The sequence below is a fragment of the Corythoichthys intestinalis genome, chromosome 11 (assembly GCF_030265065.1).
Source record: "Corythoichthys intestinalis isolate RoL2023-P3 chromosome 11, ASM3026506v1, whole genome shotgun sequence".
Taxonomy (NCBI): Eukaryota; Metazoa; Chordata; class Actinopteri; order Syngnathiformes; family Syngnathidae; genus Corythoichthys; species Corythoichthys intestinalis.
The window spans coordinates 55,318,133-55,341,666 of NC_080405.1; the positions used below are offsets into that span (position 1 = coordinate 55,318,133).

Below are 23,534 nucleotides of genomic sequence, written 5' to 3' on the forward strand. Positions count from 1 at the left end.
CGGTGTAGTAATTAGTGGGTACAGTTTAGTAATCTGTGAGTACATTTTAGTATTGTGTGGGTACAATTTAGTAATCTTTGGGTACAATTTAGTCATCTATACCCACAGATTACTAAATCGTGGATACATGACAAGACTGTACCCACAGTTTAGTCACCTGTGGATACAGTTTAGTAATTAGTGAGTACAGTTTAGTAAACTCTGAGTACAATTTAGTAATCTGCGAGTACAATTCAGTAATCTGTACCCACAGATTACTAAATCGTGGATACATGACAAGACTGTACCCACATTTTAGTCACCTGTGGATACAGTTTAGTAATCTGTGAGAACAATTTAGTCATCTGTGAGTACAGTTTAGTAATCTGTACCTATAGTTTAGTCACCTATGGATACAGTTCAGTAATTAGTGGGTACGGTTTGGTAATCTGTGAGTAAAATCTAGTAATCGGTGGGTACAGTTTAGTAATCAGTGGGTACAGCTTTGTCATCTGTACCCACAGTTTAGTAATCTGTACTCACAGATTACTACATTGTGGATACAGATGACTAAACTGTAGTAATCTGTGAGTATAATCTAGTAATCTGTGAGTACAGATTAGTAATCTGTGGGTACTGTTTAGTAATCTGTGGGTACTGTTTAGTAATCAGTGGGTACAGCTTTGTCATCTGTACCCACAGTTTAGTAATCTGTACTCACAGATTACGACATTGTGCATACAGAAGACTAAATTGTACTGGGACAATTTCATAACTAGTGGGTACAGTTTCGTAAACTGTGAGTACAATTTAGTAATCTGTACCCACAGTTAAGTAATCTGTGAGTCCAATTTAGTAATCTTGGGTACAATTTAGTCAATTTAGTAACTGCGGGTACAAATTAGTCATCTGTACCCACTAATTGCTAAATCTTGGATACATGACAAGACTGTACCCACAGTTTAGTCACCTGTGGACACAGTTTAGTAATTAGTGGGTACAGTTTAGTAAACTGTGAGTACAATTTAGTAATCTGTACCCACGAATTACTAAATTTTGGATACATGACAAGACTGTACCCACATTTTAGTCACCTATGGATACAGTTCAGTAAGTAGTAGATACGGTTTAGTAATCTGTGATTACAATGTAGTAATCTGTGGGTACAGTTTAGTAATCAGTGGGTACATCTTTGTCATCTGTACCCACAGTTTAGTCATCTGTACTCACAAATTACTACATTGTGGATACAGATGACTAAACTGTACTGGGTACAGTTTAGTAATCTGTGAATACAATTTAGTCATCTGCAGGTACAGATGACAACCCACAGATTACTACATTGTGGATACAGATGACTAAACTGTACCAACAGTTTAGTCACCTATGGATACAGTTCAGTAATTACTGGGTACAGTTTAGTAATCTGTGAGTACAATTTAGTAATCTGTGGGTATAATTTAGTAATCTGTGTCCACAGATTTCTAAAAATTGGATACATGACAAAACTGTACCCACAGATCAGTCACCTATGGATACAGTTTAGTAATTACTGGGTACAGTTTAGTAATCTGTGACTACAATTTAGTCATCTGTACCCACAGTTTAGTAATCTGTACCCACAGATTACTTCATTGTGGATACAGATGACTAAACTGTACCAACAGTTTAGTCAAAACTGTACCAACAGTTTAGTCACCTATGGATACAGTTCATTAATTACTGGGTACAGTTTAGTAATCTGTGAGTACAATTTAGTAACCTGTGGGTAAAATTTAGTAATATGTACCCACGGATTTCTAAAAAATGGATACATGACAAAACTGTACCCACAGATTAGTCACCTATGGATACAATTCAGTAATTAGTGGGTACAGATGACTAAACTGTAATCTGTTTAGTAATCTGTGAGTACAATTTAGTCATCTGTGGGTACAGATAACTAAATTGTACCCACAGATTACTAAACTGTACTCACAGACCACAAACTGTGGGTACAAATGACAAAACAGTACCCACAGATTAGTCACCTGTGGATACAGTTTAGTAATTAGTGGGTACAGTTTAGTAATCTGTGTGTACGGTTTTGTCATATGTACCCCCAGTTTAGCAATCTGTGGGTACAGTTTTGTAATCTGTAATCATAGTTTACTAACCTGTAGTAGTAATCTGTACCCACAGTTTAGTCTTTTGTGAGTCCAATTTAGTAATCTGTGGGTACAGTTTTGTCATCTGTACCCACAGTTTATTAATCTGAACCCACAGATTACTACATTGTGGATACAGATGACTTAAGTTTAGTTACCTGAGGATACAGTTCAGTAATTAGTGGGTACACGTAGTTTAGTATTCTGTGAGTACAATTTAGTAATCTGTGGGTACAGTTTTGTAATATGCACCCATAGTTTACTCAATTGTGAGAACAGAGGAATTGTGGGTACAGATTACTAAACTGTACCCACAGATTCCTAAATTGCACTCACAGATTACTAAATTGTGGGTACAGATTAGCGATGAAAAACATTTTTTTCTACCCTGGCACCCAGGGGGCTCTGTAAAATACCAACTAGGGATGTCCACATCACATATTTTTGCATACGAATCCGAGTCGCATGATTTTGGGTCCCGAGGAAAAACATCCAAATGTCTTATTTTTCCCCAATTTGAGCAAACAACATGAAAAAGGGTAAAAGTATATGAGTGGTTTCAACGAAGCAAAATCAGAAAAAGGAAAATCAGTTGTGCAGCTCAAAATGCATTCAAATTATGTTAAAAAAAAACATTTTAAAAAAAGTAAAATTTGTCTTTCAATGTAATCAGTCGAGTTATTTTGCGTGTGATTTTTTTCTTAAAACTTTTTTGCTGTTGCTAGACATTGTTGCACTTTCAGCAGTGTAAATATAAATATATCTAAGTATAAAACGTGTATTAATATACTTTTTGCAATATCCTCACTCTCGTGGATTAGTTAGGGACAATCATCTCACCTCGTCAGGCGGCTTTAGCGAGTTGTGCGTCTCCTGTGGCTGTTTGTTCTCCGTCTCGCCGGTAACAACAGGTCGGTGGTATTGAGTGGTACCGGTGGGGACGTGCCAGAAATACACCTCCGATGAGTCCGAGATCTCCCGCCAGCCGGGAGGCAGGTCCCCTTCGCCCCAAACGTCCGCTAACAGCGCAATAAAAAACATACAAACACAAGTTGGCCGTCATGTCATACATACTATTTTGGTAATTGTATAAATACAAATATACCATAATGGTACCAACACACTCTCTTCGATATTAACTCAAAATGAGTTCATGCATGGTAAAAATAATGAACTGTTTACGAGGGAACTCGCCCGGCCTTAAAACATACAGCTAAGACTGAGAAAATCCTATATTAAAATTAAAAAACAAAAACATGAAAAAAAATGAGAAGAAATAAAAGCAAATACATAAAAAGAAATAAAATATATATATATTAAATAAATAATAATAAGTTATATATTTCAAGACTAAAAAAGGGGGTCTTTAATAATAAATTCTTCCTTTTTTTAAAAAATAATTTTCATTTTATCATATTTTCTCCCAAAATATACCGTAATTTTTGGACTATAAGCCGCTACTTTTTTCCTTCATTTTGAATCCTGCGGCTCACACTCCAGTTCGGCTTATTTGCTGATTTATTCGGGTTAATGGGCAACACATGCCTCCTAGCATGCATTGCAGCGCCAACAATGTAAACACCAATCAAAATTCATGTTCTATGCTATTTTTTTATTCAGTTACTGTTCCAGTTGTTTCATTAATTGCTAGTTATGGTATTTGGGAACACTTTATTTAACAGCAGCTTTCATAATTATGACATGACACTATCACGGGCATTAATCAATGCTTATAACAGATGTCATTAAGTGTCATTCGACAAGTTATGTTAATAACGCCATTTATATCCAGCTCGGATCTTTTGCATCCTTTCAAAAGTGAGATCATTTGCCAGATAACACGAATGACATCTGTTATAAACATTCACTAATGCTCGTGACAGTGTCATGTCATGATTATGATTGTGTAATGACAGTTTTATGGCACCACCATCAAATAGTGTGTCACCAAATAGCATAACTAGGAATAAATGAAACAACTGGAACAGTAACAGTTATAAATAATTAGCACATAACATGAATTTTGATTGTTATTTTCATCTGGAGCACTGCAATACATGCTAAGAGGCATGTTGGACAGCAACCGGATTGACAGCAGAGGTTGAATGTCTCCCCCAAGGGAGCAGTAATGGCCAAATGAAGCTTATTGAAGCAATGAAGCTTTGCAGCCAATTGATTCAAAGCTTCATGGTGGTTCATTTGGTCTTATGACAGTCGTATGATGCCGATTGTCAAATAAAGTGCTACCAGTTGATATCTTTTGGTCTAAATATCCCATAATACAGTGAGGACAGCTGTGGCTTATAGTGCATTGCGGCTTATCCATGAACAAATGCCGTTTTCGTGTCACATTTGGTGGGTGGCGGCCTATAGTCTGGTGCGCCTTATAGTGCGAAAATTACGGTATTTTCTTTTTATCTTAATTAATTTTCCAATTTTTCCTTTTTTTAAATTTTGGACTATTTTAAGATTTTTCAGTATCTAGTTCTATCTTTCACATGATTTTTCTATTTTACACACACTATTTTTGATGTACTTATGTACAGTCAATGAAATATTTTTCTATATTAAGTCTTGATGAGTTCATGCACCGTAAAAATAATTAACTCTCAATTAATATGCGAGTTAAATCTGAGGTAACACACCTAGCCTTGAAAAATACAGCTAAGAATGAGAAAATCCGAAAATAACATTGAAAGAAAAAACATGAAAAATTAAAAAAAGCAAATACAGGAAATTACAAATATATATTTATAAAAATAGGTAATTAGTAATACATAAAAACATTGAAAAATAAAAAAAATATATAAATTTAAAAAAGAGGAATTTAGTTGTCCCTTCCTTAAAAAAAAATTTAAATTTATGTTTTAAATTTTCATTTAATTAAAAAAAAAATACATATTAAAGTTTCTTTGATTTTTAATGAATGTTCCCATTTTTCTTTTTATTTTAATTAATTTTCCAATTTTTCCTTATTTTAAATTGGATTATTTTAAGATTTTTCAGTATTTAGTTCAATTTTTTACATGATTTTTCTATTTTACACGCATTATTTTTGCTGTACTTATGTACAGTCAATGAAATATTTTTCTATATTAAGTCTTGATGAGTTCTTGCACCGTAAAAATAATTAACTCTTAATTAATATGTGAGTTACACCTAGCCTTGAAAAATACAGCTAAGAATGAGAAAAATCCGAAAATACCATTTAAAGAAAAAACATGAAAAAATAAAAAAAGCAAATACAGGAAATTACAAATATATATTAATAATAATAGGTAATTAGTAATACATAAAAACATTGAAATATAAAATAAAATATAAATTAAAAAAGAGGAATTTAGTTATGCCGTCCTTTAAAAAAAATTAAATTCATGTTTTAAATTTTCATTTAATAAAAAAAAAAAAAAAACATAAAATTTCTTTGATTTTTAATGAATGTTCTCATTTTTCCTTTTTTTAAAAATTTAATTCATTTTTTATTAAAAATAATTTTGTTTACTTATTTTTAATTATTAATTTAGGATTTTACATTTTTTTGTCGTATCTTTCACTTGATTTTTCCTACTTAAATATTTACCCATTAATCAATATTTGTTAAACTTAAATCTAGGAATCTAGTGATTTAAAGCTTCTGTTACCATAGCAACTCTTTCCTCATTATCTTAAGCAATGCCCCGAAGGGCAATGACCTATGTTCTGTTTCTGCATCCTTTTATCTATCTTTTGTCATTTTCTACCCTTCTGGGTATTATCCAACGCGACATAAGGTGGCACAGTGTGGCCATCAAGGTTCCTGCAGTATTGCCTAAGGTGGGGCTTTTGCTACATTCCCAGAATGATCTGTTTGTACACGAGAGGCGGATGCGATCAATGAACGAGTCAAGTCGCAAGAAGGGCTATTCAATCCATGGCCTAGCGGGCCACTTGTGCCCACCATCCAATATTTAGTCACCAGATGGACAGGCTAAAAACTAAGTGACGCATTGATACAAATTTTCATCTCCTGATGCAAATTCCGACATCTGGCTGTGTGATATCGGCCAATACTACGTTTAAAATAAAAAAAAAATATATATATATATATATATATATGTATATACTGTATATCTATATATTTATGGATTGGATGTGTAGCGCAGCCAATGGTAGCCATGACTAGCGAGTGAATGGCAGATGCTACAACAGTGATAAAATGATCTTATAAAAAATGGGTTGAGGAATAACCTAGTAATGACATCATTTTAATGTCATAACCTAGTTATGACATCATTTTAATGTCAATGCAGTGACTTGGATGGGAAGGTGCCATGAAATGAGTTCATCACTAGTAACTGTCCAGCCATTTGTCATGGGAGACGTGACAATTATCTCGTAAAACGTGATATTTACCATGTAAACGTGTGAAAACCATTACGTAAAATGATAATAATGTAAAAACGTGCAATTATCATGGAAAATGTTGATATTGATCATGCAAAAACGTGATAATGATGTTAAATGTGATACTATCATGTATTAACCTGATAAGTATCACGTAAAAATGTGATAATTGTCATGTAAATATGTGATAATTACCATGTAAAAACGTGATCACTATCATGTAAAAACATAATTATTATGCAAAAACAATTATCATGTTAAACGTGATACTATTATAAAACAGTGATAAGTATCATGTAAAAAGATAACTATCATGTAAAATCGTGATAATTGTCATGTAAATAAGTGATATTTATCATGTAAAAACGTGCAACTATCATGTAAAAATGTGATATTTATCATGGCAAAACGTGATAATTATCATGTTAAATGTGATACTATCATGTAAAAACGTGATCAGTATCATGTAAAAACGTGATGATTGTCATGTATATATGTGATGATTATCATGTAAAAATGTTATCACTATCATGTAAAAATAGTTATTATTTAAAAATATAATTACCACGTTAAACATGATACTATCATATAAAAATGTGACAAGTATCATGTAAAAACATGATAATTACTATGAAAAAAACGTGAAAACTCATGTAAAAATATTATAATTGTCATGTACAAACATGATAATTATGTAAAATTGTGTTAACATCATTCGTTGCCATCCCACATGCTTCAAATGGATTGGACGTCTAGTTAAGCTGTGTCAGATCAATCCATGATAGCAAGTACTCTCCATGTTAAATGTGATACTATCATGTATCACGTAAAAATGTGTTTCACATGATAATGATCACGTTTTTACATGGTAATTATCACATAATTACATGACAATTAACACATTTTTACTAGGGCTGTCAAACGATTAAAATTTTTAATCGAGTTAATTACAGCTTAAAAATTAATTCATCGTAATTAATCGCAATTAATCGCAATTCAAACCATCTATAAAATATGCCATATTTTTCTGTAAATTATTGTTGGACTGGAAAGATAAGACAAGATGGATATATACATTCAACATACGGTACATAAGGACTGTATTTGTTCATTATAACAATAAATCAACAAGATGGCATTAACATTATTTACATTCTGTTAAAGTGATCCATGGATAGAAAGACTTGAAGTTCTTAAAAGATGAATATTAGTACAAGTTATAGAAATGTTATATTAAAACGCCTCTTAATGTTTTCGTTTTAATAACATTTGTAAAATTTTCAATCAAAAAAATAAGCTAGTAGCCCTATTCTGTCCTCAATGTGTGTGAGTACACAAATTGACAGATAGCGAACATAAGTTCCAAAAAGAAATCAGACGGTGTGGCAAAGTTGCATGGGCTTTACTGAAGTCATCTCTTTTTGACAGGAGCACGTTTCTCGTATTTTTGTAAAACTGAAAATAACAAGGCAATGTGTCAATAACTTGCATAAATCACAAAATAACATAAAATGTACACACACGTGTCCATTTGAGCAGTAGCACTAGCCAATTAGCTCACAAGCATCTAACAATGTAACTGCATTTCACCACATATGTGAACAAATTCAAATACACATCATCAATAACTATCTAATGCTCATGGATATAAACAAAGGAGGAATATAACTCACAAGCGATGCATGTATTAGACACAAACAGTGTGATGGGGCTATGAGAACTGCCACTGAATACTGGATGGTCTGAATAACACTGTCTATTATTGCGAGTTCGCGTCGACATATAATCACGTCAGAAAAGCGCGCCGAAACCCAAATGATCAGCTGCACTGAATCGCCAGCAGAGGGCGACATTACGCCACATAACATATGCAAGTCACACCCAAGCGCCAGCAGAGGGCGGAAAAACTCCATAAAACACAATAAACAAGTTGGCCTTTCACTGTACTGACATTTAAATCTGTCTGAGCGGGCCTAGTGCGTTAATTGCGTCAAATATTTTAACGTGATTAATTTTAAAAAATTAATTAACGCCCGTTAACGCGATAATTTTGACAGCCCTAATTTTTACGTGATACTTATCACGTTAATACATGATAGTATCACATTTAACATAATTATCACGTTTTTGCATGATAAAGATCAAATTTTTACATGATAGAATCACTTATTTTATCACGTTTTTCCATGATAAATATCAAATTTTTACATGATAGAATTACGTTTTTAAATGAAGGGGTTGTTTTTATTTGATAATTATCATGTTTTTACGTGATAGTTATCATGTTAAATGTGATACTTTCATGTAAAAACGTGATCACGATCATGTAAAAGCGTGATAATTGTCATGTATTTATGTGATAATTATCATGTAAAAACATGCAACTATCATGTAAAAATTTGCTATTTATCATGGCAAAACGTGATAGTTATCATGTTAAATATGATACTATCATGTATAAACTTAAGTATCACGTAAAAATGTGATAAATATCATGAAAAAATATGATAATTATCATGTAAAAATGTTATCACTATCATGTAAAAACAGTTATTATGTAAAAACATAATTATCTCGTTAAACGTGATACATCATATAAAAATGTGATAAGTATCATGTAAAAACATGATAATTACTATGTAAAAACAGCATAATTACTATGAAAAAAACGTGAAAACTCATGTAAAAACATGATAATTGTCATGTACAAACATGATAATTATGTAAAATTGTGATAACATCATTCGCTGCCAACCCACATGCTTCAAATGGATTGGATCGGTACGGTATAAGCATCGACCGATTCCACACAACCAAAGATCTGCAGCTACCCGGAGCTTCTCATTCTTAAATTAATCAAACCTGTCTCCTGTGGACTTTGCGGAGAAGGCGACTCTTGCGACAGGGTAGTCCAGCTGGAATCTTCATCTTCTGATGGAGTATCGGGAGTCATGTCCATTCTTAAACTCACTTTAGGGAATCCGACCTCAGGTTGGGAATCGGGCGCAGCGGGGGGTGCCCGGTTTCTCGTCGGGGTGGCCCTGTTCTGCTTAGGGGACGGCTGTTGCAGGAACTGGTTCTCGTTGTTGGGGTGCAGCTCGACCTTGATCACCCTGGGTTGAGAGCTCCGAGGAGGCTTGGCGGGACTGCGGTCTTCCTCTCCGACCCGGTGGTTTTCCGGCGTCCACTCCGGGCTGTTAGCGGATGATGAAGACGAAGAGCATAGCGGGGCTTCCACCACGACCGGTAAGAGAGGTTGTCTTGTCGTTAACGCTCGCTCTTCTACGTCTTCATCTTCTTCTTCTACCACTGGCACCGCCTCGTCTTTGGCTTTTTCTTCTTTTTGGCTCTCCCTCTCCTTGATGGGGCTCTGCTCTTTCTCCGGGAAAGTCAGCTGCTTCTTCTTCTCCTCCTCGTTCTCCTTGTTTCCCCAACTTAGTTCCCAGCTCTCGTCGTGGTACTCCAAGAAGCTCTTTGTCCGTCTTCGGAACGGCTGGGAGTTGTCTTTCTCAAACTCGGAGTTGTCCGTCAGCTCGTCGTGGATTTTGCTTTCCGCGTCGGCTCGGCTCAGCTCCAGCTGTTGGCTCTCGGCGCGTCTCTGCATGTTGGCTCCGTTCTTGGCCAGTTTGGAGATGGACGATGATGAAGAGGAGGAGGAGTAAAGAGCAGAACTAGATGAGGACTTCTTCGGAAGGCCTCTTCCCCGACTCGTTTGATTTTTGGACGTTAAGTTCTCGCTTATGGCCATGGCGCTACGCACGCTGGTCATGGTGTGTCTCGGACGACTCTTGGGCAACGTAGACGAACCGCCGTTGTCAGAGTCTTTGGCGGCGTCGCGCCCGAGCAGCTGGTTGTAAGAGGAGCGCAGGCTGAGCGAGGTGGGAGGCGTGGCGGACGGGCCGCCGCGATTGGACACGCCCACGTTGGAGGGTGACGAACCCGAGCGGGAGAGAGAGGGGGTCTGTACCGACATCATCGCTGATCAGTGAAACTTCACCGCGTGGAAAGACCTGTTGGCAAAGGATGTACAGAATGACCAATTAGCAGACGTTTAGCATAGTCAATGGCGGCTAATTAGCTAAGAAAGACACTCGTTTGTTGCAATTGTTGGTAGTGTTGCTTCAAAATAATATTACTCGAGTAAAAGTAAAAGTAGTCATTCAAAAAATGGACTCAACTACAAGTGTCCAATGAAAAGATTACTCAGGTCATAAGTACCATTGTGAGTAACTGCTTACAATGTCTGATGTATATTTTTTGTAAACAGTGGTGTATTTTTTTCTAAACAAAACGTCATCTATATGAACTGCTATTACTATTATACTGTACTACAACCGATTACATGTCTAAATTGGTTTTTCTTTTTTTACAGTTCCGCCTTTTGGCCAAAGTGAAGCTTTTTCTTAGCGGCCATGACGTTGAAAAAACAATGATAACTATCATGTAAAATGCGATACTATCATGTAAAAATGTGATAATTATCATGTAAAAACATGATACTGTCATGTAAAAATGTCATAATTATGTAAAAACGTGATAATTATGTAAAAATGTGATACTATGATAGTATCACATTTTTACATGATAGTATCACGTAAAAACGTTACATGTAAAAACGTGGTACTATCATATCAGAACGTGCTATCATCATGTAGAAACGTCATAAATGTCATGTATAACCATGATATTTATGCAAAAAAGTGATAACAGGCATGTAAAATGTGATAATTATGTTAAAACATAATAGTATAACATTTTTCATAATAGTATCATGTAAAAACATGATAAGTATAATGTTAAAACGTGATACTATCATGTAAAAACATTATAATTATCATGTAAAAGCATAATATTATTATGTAAAATCGTGACATGTAAAAATGTGATACTATCATGTAAAAATGTCATAATTATGTAAAAACGTGATATTTATGTAAAAATGTGATACTATGATAGTATGACATTTTTACATGATAGTACGTAAAAAGGTTACATGTAAAAACGTGATACTATCATATCAAAACGTGATATCATCATGTAGAAACGTGAGAAATGTCATGTATAACCATGATATTTATGCAAAAACGTAATAACAGGCATGTAAAAATATGATAATTATAATGTTAAAACGTGATACTATCATGTAAAAACGTGATAATTATCATGTAAAAGCATGATACTGTCACGTGAAATCGTGATATGTAAAAATGTGATACTATCATGTAAAAAAGTGATAACTATCATGTCAAAACGGGATATTATGTAGAATCGTGATAAAAGTCATGTAAAAATGCGATAATTATCCTGTTATAACATGATAATATCACATTTCTACATAATAGTATCATGTAAAAACACAATAATTATCATGTTAAACATGATACCATCATGTAGAAACGTTATAATTATGTAAAAACGTGATACTATCATATCAAAACGTGATATCATCATGTAGAAACGTGATAAATGTCATGTATAACCATGATATTTATGCAAAAACGTAATAACAGGCATGTAAAAATATGATAATTATAATGTTAAAACGTGATACTATCATGTAAAAACGTGATAATTATCATGTAAAAGCATGATACTGTCACGTGAAATCGTGATATGCAAAAATGTGATACTATCATGTAAAAAAGTGATAACTATCATGTCAAAACGGGATATTATGTAGAATCGTGATAAAAGTCATGTAAAAATGCGATAATTATCCTGTTATAACATGATAATATCACATTTCTACATAATAGTATCATGTAAAAACACAATAATTATCATGTTAAACATGATACCATCATGTAGAAACGTTATAATTATGTAAAAACGTGATACTATCATATCAAAACGTGATATCATCATGTAGAAACGTGATAAATGTCATGTATAACCATGATATTTATGCAAAAACGTGATAACAGGCATATAAAAATGTGTACTATCATGTAAAAGCATATCATCATGTCAAAACGTGATAATTATAATGTTAAAACATGATACTATCATACCAAAACGTGATATTAACGAGTAGAAACATGATAAGTCATGTAAAACCATGATAAAAATGTAAAAACGTGATAATAGTCATGTAAAAATGTGATCATTATAATGTTAAAACATGATAGTATAGTATCATGTGAAAACATGATAATTATAACGTAAAACGTGATAATTATAATGTTAAAACATGATATTATCATATCAAAATGTGATATTATCATGTACAAACATGATAAAAGTCCTGTAAAACCATGATAATAATGTAAAAACATGATAATAGTCATGTAAAAATTTGATAATTATAATGTTAAAACAAGTTTCACATTTTTATATAACAGTATCATGTAAAAACATGACAATTGTCATGTTAGAACGTGCTACTATCATGTAAAAACGTGATAATTATCATGTAAAAGTGTGATACTGTCACATAGTAACGTGATACGATCACGTAATAACGTGTTAGGTCATGCAAAAAGGTGACATTTATAAACGAGAATTATGATGGTAAAATGTTACACTAGCATGTAAAAAATGTGATAATTGTCATGTAAAAACATTATTACTATCATGTAAAAAAGTTGACAACATGATGTCATGTAAAAATGTGATATTATGATGAGGGGTGTGACAAAATATCGAAATGGTGATATATCGTGATATTTTGTATCTCAAAAGGTTATCGATATGCTCCTGCAAGAATCGCGATATCATTTTAAAAAGGTGTAAATGTCTTCGTTCATTCGAAACCAGAGCATTCACAGTCATTCTGTCAGATTTTCAGGGCATTTATAGGTCACTTGCTGTTCATTTTAGGGCATTTCCTGGTCATTTCCTGTTGATATTTAGTTTATATAGTTTGAGTCACTGCCTATTCATTTTGGTGATTCCCAGGTCTGTAACACAAAACGAACAGGAAGTGACCCATAAAATACCCCAAAATCAACAGGAAGTAACTGAAAATCAACAGGTAAATGACCTTAAATGGCCCAAAATTACCTCATTGCCTGGCATTGGCTGCTACTGACGACCATAGACGTTCAATCTGTTCGAAGTGGGAGGGATGGCAGCCATTCGCCACCCTCCCAGTTCAAATGGATTGGACGTATACTAGTGATAAACTCACTCCAATTCACAGCAGAAGCTTGTTTTTCTGTTTATTAGTTGTTTTTAGAATATCCTAGAATGATTTCCTGACCAATGTATCGATAACCGTTGTATCGCCATATCGTCAGATCATCGTTATCGTGAGCTTTGTATCGCAAATCGTATCGTATCGTGAGGTACCAAGAGGTTCCCACTCCTAATTATGATGTAAAAACGTGAAAATATAGTATAAAAAGCGATCCTATCACATAAAAACTTGACAATTATCATGTCAAAATGTGATAATAATCATGTAAAAACGTGATAATAGTCATGTAGAAATGTGATGACTATCATGTAAAAACGTGATTTGGATTTGTGTTTTTTTTTGGGGGGTTGTGGCAGCAATACGCTTCCGTAATATGTATACGTCGTTTTTCTCGTCGATTGATTTCCTGACCCGTGTATCGATAACCTCTCATTGATTGAACACTAGACTTCAGTTCTTTCACAGATGTTTCATGTTAACCAAAACACCACACCGTAGAACACTTTTGTCTCCTCTCAACCAACGGCGGGCGGTCTTCTCCAAATGCAATGCACACGAAAAAAAAAAAACTTGCCGCTTTACATTTCAAAATAAAAGCATGTCATTCAGTTACATTGTGAGTTTATCGTTATCGTGAGCCACCCAGAGATTCCCACCCCTAGTTCACAGCCTATGTCCATGGGAATGCTGATCAAATTAGCGTAAAAGCTACTGCTGAAACTTTAACAAGCATGGAAACAACAAAAACAGCAGATTTCGAAGCCAGACAAGATCTTGGGAATCAAACAAATAGATATGTCGAAGAACTATGAATCCCAAAACGGTGCACTTTCTCCATGCGGGACCCTCCTCGCCATTGGGTGAGCGTTCAAGCAACCAGACGACAACACTGCGTTTGTGCCGACTCAGACTCGCAACGGGTACCTGCGACTGAACCATCCGGTTGGATCGGAGTGTCAGCTTGTCTTTTTTATTTAACAGACAACAGGGGGTAATTGCCTCAGGCCTCAAAACGAAGAGACGGCTAACCTTGGTTATCAATGACACAATAACAACACAGCTTTAGCCAGTGCATCAATAATGTATTAAAAGTCATTGGTCATTGGGTCACCTCGAAACACAACTTGCAACCTGTAAACAGCAATTCATGTTGCACTGATACCCCTTCTACGCTAATGGCAATGATGTGTCAGGACTGGGAATATGTCCTGTCTTTCCGCTAAACAATTCATGGCTTAATTAAGTCCAACATTGTTGAGAGTGGAGGGGAGGGAGGAAGCGAGGCACATGACGAGGCAGTTTTCTGGACGGCAAGCAGCCATGGCTCATCTGCCGCCCCTGTCAGTTGGACGGTCGGTTCGGTAGGACGCAAGCAACAAGTATCACCGTAAAAACCTTATTTGACTGCTCCGTTTTGTAAAGTTTCAACATTAATGGTTACATTTTCAAATTCAAAAGAGGATCTATAGTTTTTGGCAAAAGAGTAAACTCCCAGCAAAATAAATGGCACCGTTCATTTCCGATGGGGGACAAAGACACAATATCAACAGGATGTGCCCTGGAAAAGCCCGAAAATGTATAGGAAGTGACCGAGATACCCAAAAATCAACAGGAAAGTATCCAAAATGTACTAGAAGTAACGGTAAAATGCTCCACAATGTATAGGTAGTGACCCCAAATCAACAGAAAGTGCTCCAAAATGTCCAGAAAGTGGCACCAAAAGCCCCCAAAATATATAGGAAGTGACCCAAAATCAACAGGTAATGTGCCAAAATGTACAGGAAGTGACCTGTCAATGCCCTAAAATCAACATGAAGTGACCCGTAAATGCCCCAGGAAGAAAAGTGACCAAAAATCGGACAGGAAATGACATGAAATGCCCCAGTAACCCAAAATCACAACAAAAAGTGACATGGAAAAGCCCCAAAATCTACAGGAAGCAACCCAGCGATACCAAAAAGTCAACAGGAAATGATCCAAAATGTACAGGAAGTGACTCAAAATTCCCCAAATTCACCAGGAAGTGACCAGTAAGCCCCAGAAGGAAGAGGAAGTGACCAAAATTCCAGCAGGGCCGAGAATCAAAAGTAGTATTTGCCATGTGGCAAAATGGATTTTGAGATGTGGAATATTTTGCCTTGTGGCAAAATTGATTTTGCCATGTGGCTTTTTTTTTTTTTGCCATGTGGCATGTTTTTTTTGCCATACGGCAAAATGGATTTCGACATGTGGCATTTTTTTTTGTCATGCGGCAAAATGGATTTTGCCATTTGGCATTTTTTTGCCATGTGGCAAAATGGACTTTGACGTTTTTTTTTTTTGTATGTGCATAGCCGTAATGGTATAGCCTAACTTGGTGGCCAGTTGAATGTCAATACGCTCTAATGTTAAGTGTGTGGTCAAAAATCACAGCCAAAAATGTTTTTCTGCCATTTGAAATGAATGGAAAATTTGAACGTGCATGGTCGTCAATGGCATGAATGTGCGTGGCAAAATGGATTTTGGCACGTGAAAAAATGGAAATTTTGCCATGTGGCATTTTTTTGCCATTTGGTAAATGGATTTTGCCATGTGGCATTTTTTTGCCATGTGGCAAAATGGATTTTGCATTGTGGCATTTTTTTTTGCCATGTGGAAAAATGGATTTTGCAATGTAGCATTTTTTTGCCATGTGGCAAAATATATTTTGCCTTGTGGCATGTTTTTATTGCCTTGCGGCAAAATGGATTTTGCCAAGTGGGATTTTTTTGCCATGTGGCAAAATGGATTTTGCAATGAGGAAATTTTTTTGCCATGTGGGAAAATATATTGTGCTTTGTGGCATGTTTTATTGCCATGCGGCAAAATGGATTTCGACATGTGGCAAATTTTTTTTTTTTTTTTATCACGTGGCATTTTTTTGCCATGATGCGAAATGGATTTTGCCATGTGGCATTTTTTTTTGTATGTGCATAGCCGTCAATGGCATAGCCTGACTTGGTTGCCAGTTGAATGTCAATACACTCTCATGTTAAGTGTATGGTCAAAAATCACAGCCAAAAATGTTTTTCTGCCATTTGAAATGAATGGAAAATTTGAACGTGCATAGCCGTCAATGGCATGCACGTGCATGGCCTGCGAAACTGCTATATACTCGCCCAAAAAAATGCCATATAACCCCCTCCCCCCCAAAAAATGACACAAAGCAAGGTCCATTTGCCAAAATACCAAAAAAATGCCACTTGGCAAAGAAAAAAATGCCACATGGAAAATTCCATTTTGCCATATGGCAAAATTAGTTTTGCACATGGCAAAAAAATGCCACATGGCAAAAAAAAATTATCACACGGCAAAAAAAAAAATGCCACTCAGCAAAATCCATTCTGCCACATGGCAGAAAAATGCCACATGGCAAAATCCATTTTGCCACATGGCAAAAAAATGCCATATGGCAAAATCCATTTTGGCACATGGCAAATACCACTTTTGGTTCTTGCCGTCTCTCCAAACATCTGCAAAAAATGACGTGGAATGTCCCAGTAACCAAAAATCAACAGGAAGTGACCCGTAAATGCCCCAAAATCAACAGTATTTCAGTGCTAATTGACGGCGCTAGATGTCCAATTCATTTTGGCTGTTCATTCGCCCTCTCCTCTTACTGGGGCAATTCACATCATTTCCTGTTGATTTTCGGTCATTTTCTTTTCCTGTTGGGGCATTTACAAGTCTCTTCCTGTTGATTTTAGGTTACTGGGGCATGTCATTTCATTTCCTGTTTATTTTTGGTCACTTTCTTTACCTTTTGGGGCATTTAAGGGTCACTTCCTCTTGACTTTGGGGCATTGACAGGTCATTTCCAATTGATTTGAGGTTACTGGGACATTTCACACCATTTTAAGTTGATTTTCGGTCAATACCTTTTCCTTGTGGGGGTATTTTGAGTCACTTCCTGTTGATTTTAGAGCACGTACAGGTCACTTCCTGTTGATTTTAGCTTAATGGGACATTTCACTTGATTTCCCATTGATTTTCGGCAGTTTCCTTTTTCTTTTAGGGCGATTTAATCGTTACTTCCTGCTGATAATGCATCACTTCATTTTCCTTTTAGAGCATTTATAGGTCACTTCCTGATGATTTTGGGTGACTGGGGCATTTCACGTCATTTCCTATTGATTTTGGGGCATTCACAGGTCACTTCCTGTTAAGTTTGGGAGACTGGGGCATATCACGTCGTTTCCTATTGATTTTGGGGCATTCACAGGTCACTTTCTGTTGGTTTTGGGTGACTGGGGCATTTCACGTCCAATCCTATTGATTTTGGGTCATGGACAGGTCACTTCCTGTTCATTTTGGGGCATTTAGAGGTCACTTCCTATTGATTTTGAGGCAACTGGGGCATTTCACGTCATTTCATACTGATTTTGGGGCATTTACATGTCACTTCCTGTTGATTTTGGGAAACCGGGGCATTTCACAGCATTTCCTATTGATTTTGGGGCATTCACAGGTCACTTTCTGTGGATTTTGGGGCATTTACAGGTCACTTCCTGTTGATTTTGGGTTACTGGGGCAGTTTAAGTGAATTTCTGTTGATTTTGGGGCAATTACAGGTCACTTCCTGTTGGTTTTGGGTGACTGGGGGATTTCACGTCATATCCTATTGATTTTGGGGCATGTACAGGTCACTTCCTGTTGATTTTGGGGCATTTACAGGTCACTTCCTGTTGATTTTGGGGCATTTACAGGTCACTTCCTGTTGATTTTGGGTCACTGGGGCATTTCACGTCATTTCCTATTGATTTGGGGGAATTCACAGGTCACTTTCTCTGGATTTTGGGGTATTTACAGGTCACTTCCTGTTGATTTTGGGTTACTGGGGCATTTTAAGTGAATTTCTGTTGATTGTGGGGCAATTACAGGTCACTTCCTGTTGATTTTGGGGCATTTAGAGGTCACTTTTTGTTAATTTTGGGAGACTGGGGCATTTCACGTCATTTCCTATTGATTTTGAGCCAACTGGGGCATTTCACGTCTTTTCCTACTGATTTTGGGGCATTTACATGTCACTTCCTGTTGATTTTGGGAAACCGGGGCATTTCACAGCATTTCCTATTGATTTTGGGGCATTCACAGGTCACTTTCTGTGGATTTTGGGGCATTTACTGGTCACTTCCTGTTGATTTTGGGTTACTGGGGCAGTTTAAGTGAATTTCTGTTGATTTTGGGGCAATTACAGGTCACTTCCTGTTGGTTTTGGGTGACTGGGGGATTTCACGTCATATCCTATTGATTTTGGGGCATTTACAGGTCACTTCCTGTTGATTTTGGGGCATTTACAGGTCACTTCCTGTTGATTTTGGGTCACTGGGGCATTTCACGTCATTTCCTATTGATTTTGGGGAATTCACAGGTCACTTTCTCTGGATTTTGGGGTATTTACAGGTCACTTCCTGTTGATTTTGGGTTACTGGGGCATTTTAAGTGAATTTCTGTTGATTTGGGGGCAATTACAGGTCACTTCCTGTTGATTTTGGGGCATTTAGAGGTCACTTTTTGTTAATTTTGGGAGACTGGGGCATTTCACGTCATTTCCTATTGATTTTGAGGCAACTGGGGCATTTCACGTCATTTCCTACTGATTTTGGGGCATTTACAGGTCACTTCCTGTTGATTTTGGGAAACTGGGGCATTTCACGGCATTTCCTAATGATTTTGGGGCATTCACAGGTCACTTTCTGTGGATTTTGGGGCATTAACAGGTCATTCCTGTGGATTTTGGGGCATTTACAGGTCACTAACTGTTCATTTGGGGTTACTGGGGCATTTTAAGTGAATTTCTGTTGATTTTGGGGCAATTACAGGTCACTTCCTGTTGGTTTTGGGTGACTGGGGCATTTCACATCATATCATATTGATTTTGGGGCATGTACAGGTCACTTCCTGTTGATTTTGGGGCATTTACAGGTCAATTCCTGTTGATTTTGGGTTAGTGGGGCATTTTAAGTGAATTTCTGCTGATTTTGGGGCATTTACAGGTCACTTCCTGTTGATTTTCAGGCATTTAGAGGTCACTTCTTGTTGATTTTGGGTGACTGGGGCATTTGACGTCATTTCTTATTGATTTTGAGGCAACTGGGGCATTTCACGTCATTTTCTCCTGATTTTGGGGCATTTACATGTCACTTCCTGTTGATTTTGGGAAACCGGGGCATTTCACAGCATTTCCTATTGATTTGGGGGAATTCACAGGTCACTTTCTCTGGATTTTAGGGTATTTACAGGTCACTTCCTGTTGATTTTGGGTTACTGGGGCATTTTAAGTGAATTTCTGTTGATTGTGGGGCAATTACAGGTCACTTCCTGTTGATTTTGGGGCATTTAGAGGTCACTTTTTGTTAATTTTGGGAGACTGGGGCATTTCACGTCATTTCCTATTGATTTTGAGCCAACTGGGGCATTTCACGTCTTTTCCTACTGATTTTGGGGCATTTACATGTCACTTCCTGTTGATTTTGGGAAACCGGGGCATTTCACAGCATTTCCTATTGATTTTGGGGCATTCACAGGTCACTTTCTGTGGATTTTGGGGCATTTACAGGTCACTTCCTGTTGATTTTGGGTTACTGGGGCAGTTTAAGTGAATTTCTGTTGATTTTGGGGCAATTACAGGTCACTTCCTGTTGGTTTTGGGTGACTGGGGGATTTCACGTCACATCCTATTGATTTTGGGGCATTTACAGGTCACTTCCTGTTGATTTTGGGGCATTTACAGGTCACTTCCTGTTGATTTTGGGTCACTGGGGCATTTCACGTCATTTCCTATTGATTTTGGGGAATTCATAGGTCACTTTCTCTGGATTTTGGGGTATTTACAGGTCACTTCCTGTTGATTTTGGGTTACTGGGGCATTTTAAGTGAATTTCTGTTGATTTGGGGGCAATTACAGGTCACTTCCTGTTGATTTTGGGGCATTTAGAGGTCACTTTTTGTTAATTTTGGGAGACTGGGGCATTTCACGTCATTTCCTATTGATTTTGAGGCAACTGGGGCATTTCACGTCTTTTCCTACTGATTTTGGGGCATTCACAGGTCACTTTCTGTGGATTTTGGGGCATTAACAGGTCATTTCCTGTGGATTTTGGGGCATTTACAGGTCACTAACTGTTCTTTTGGGGTTACTGGGGCATTTTAAGTGAATTTCTGTTGATTTGGGGGCAATTACAGGTCACTTCCTGTTGGTTTTGGGTGACTGGGGCATTTCACGTCATATCATATTGATTTTGGGGCATGTACAGGTCACTTCCTGTTGATTTTGGGGCATTTACAGGTCAATTCCTGTTGATTTTGGGTTAGAGGGGCATTTTAAGTGAATTTCTGCTGATTTTGGGGCAATTACAGGTCACTTCCTGTTGATTTTCAGGCATTTAGAGGTCACTTCTTGTTGATTTTGGGTGACTGGGGCATTTGAAGTCATTTCTTATTGATTTTGAGGCAACTGGGGCATTTCACGTCATTTCCTCCTGATTTTGGGGCATTTACAGGCCACTTTCTTGTTGAGTTTGGGTTACTGAAAAAGAAGTGACTGAAGAATGTCCCCAAATGAATAAATGACTCAAAATCAATCTGTATAAATGCTCACAAAAGACCGGCTGCGAATGCTCTGCTTCAGTGCCATTGACGGCGCCAGACGTCCAATCCAGTCAAAATGAATTGGACATCTCGCACCGCCAGTGGCAGCCTATGAATTAGCCAGGAAATGACCCATAAAATACCCCAAAATTGACTATGTCTGAGTGCCAATGACAACAGAAGTCAAACACTACGTAAAGCGTACAGGCAGTTAAAAGTGGAAATTATATTTTTTTAAAGACACTGAACCGTGTACTGACATCCTCATATCGGGTGAATCTTCTCACAAGACAAACATCTAAAAAGAGTCAACTCCTAACCCATCAATCATTCCATATTGACATCAAAAGTCTTCTCGTATTTTTCACAAGTCAGCGCAACAGATGAGCGTCCTAGCAGTGGAAAAATATCAACTTGGTCAAGTCAGTGATGTCATGGGTGGAGTGTTTTCAATGCCTCACGCTGCCCATCGCAAATTCGAAAATAAAAGCAGCATTAAAGCGAAATCTTGTCACGCCTTGAAATCTAAAGACATCACGTTGTCTTCCCACATCCGGCGCAAATTCTCCATCCATCCTCGGCCAAACGTCATATCTACTTACCTCTTAGCTCAGTCTCTAGCGTGGGAGGATTCAAGTGTCTTCTCTCCCACGACGCAGCGTCTTTTGACAGTCCTCCCGCATCCGATCACATCATCCGCCCTGTCGTTGGCTGGCGCGGTCGGGTTGCGTTTTCTCTCTGCGCCACAACGTCCCGGAGCGGCGACTGCGAGCGGAGCTCCTTAACCCCGCAAAATGGGCCGCCAATCAGAACCGAGGTTCCGGGCAGGTAATGAAATCCGACGTCATCGAGGTCTTACGTCACACCCGGAAGAGTTGTGGACATACTGCATCAGCTGGGTCTCTTTCACGTCGATTTAATATTTAATAACATTTCTGGTAAGAAGCAAGTCAAGAAGAGCTCCATAGCACCACAAGGTTCACATACACTATACAGACACTTATGCTGCCTTCACGTACTCTATGAAAGATGAGCCTTACAACTAGTTAATTGATAATATCTTCACATGTAATGCGAATGCTACTAGCTAAAAGGTAGTCTCATCTTGAAATCTCATATATCATAATACATTCACGGATTTCCAGTAGAAAATAAGACATAAGGGGCGTTCACTTGACATTTTCGACTCGACAAGTGGTATATTTACCATAAAATCGACAGCACGTGAAGGCAGCATTTACCTTTTCAAGAGCAAATTACTATTTTTGGTCATTTGAAAGAAAACTTACCCCTTAGCTTAGCCCCATAAAGAAGTCTTTGTGTTGCCTGTTAAGCTATGAGTTAGCCAGTAGAGGGCAGGCGTGCACAGCCTTCAGCCTGTAGAGCAGGGGTCCCCAAACTATGGCCCGCCTCCACATTTGGTCCGGCCCCCTGAACACCCCCCCCAGCCCCCCCCCCCAATAGTGTTATTTATTTCCTGGCTTTTTTTCTGTGAAGAACCCAGAGAGGGTTATTGGGTTATTATCTGTTTGATAGTGTTATTATCATTTATTATATTATATTTAGGGCTGTCAAAATTATCGCGTTAACGGGCAGTGATTTTTTGAATTAATCATGTTAAAATATTTGACACAATTAACGCACAAATGCCCCGCTCAAACAGATTAAAATGACAGTACAGTGTAGGCCTGAACGATATTGGAAAAAACTATTGCTGCAATTTTTTGGGGGTTTGCGATATATTGCCATATTATATTGCGATATTAAAAAAAAATGTATAAAATGTAAGCCATCGTTGTGCCGCAGTGACTGAGAGGATCAAAAGGCTGGGAGAGGGAGGGTAGGAGGCTGTGCGCAGACCAGAAAGTGAGGCGTATGTGGATCAAAAAAAAAAGAAAAACTATCGCACGTGCTTGCGATGGGACTATTGCGCACACGCACATCGCGATGGCGATGTTTAAACGATATATCGTTCAGGCTTAGTACAGTGTAATGTCCGCTTGTTACTTGTTTTTTGGTGTTTGGCGGCCTCTGCTGGCGCTTGGGTCCAACTGATTTTATAGGCTTCAGCACCCATGAGCATTGTGTAAGTAATTATGGACATCAACAATGGCGGGCTACTAGTTTATTTTATTGATTGAAAATTTTACAAATTTTATTAAAACAAAAACATGAAGTTATAGAAATTTTATATTTTAAAAAATTCTATAACTTGTACTAACATTTATCTTCTAAGAACTACAAGTTATAGAAATTTTATATTTAAAACCCCTCTTCTT

At 37.1% G+C, this 23,534-nt stretch overlaps 1 protein-coding gene across 2 annotated transcripts in view; it reads right to left on the reverse strand.

Moving 5' to 3' along the window:
• The window catches only part of LOC130923704 (amyloid beta precursor protein binding family B member 2-like), an 89,786-nt gene extending 67,131 nt beyond the window's left edge, over positions 1–22,655 (reverse strand). The window contains exons 1-4 of one of the 2 annotated variants that reach the window (XM_057849618.1): positions 22,115–22,655; positions 21,858–22,035; positions 9,372–10,519; positions 2,967–3,145 (exon numbers count right to left, since the gene is read on the reverse strand). In XM_057849618.1, the coding sequence (XP_057705601.1) occupies positions 2,967–3,145; positions 9,372–10,485 (1,293 nt within the window). In that variant the 5' untranslated portion in view covers positions 10,486–10,519; positions 21,858–22,035; positions 22,115–22,655. Of the gene's footprint in view, positions 1–2,966; positions 3,146–9,371; positions 10,520–21,857 lie in introns of both variants that reach the window. The other variant, XM_057849617.1, reaches the window with a different exon arrangement.
• Positions 22,656–23,534: the final 879 nt, after the last annotated feature.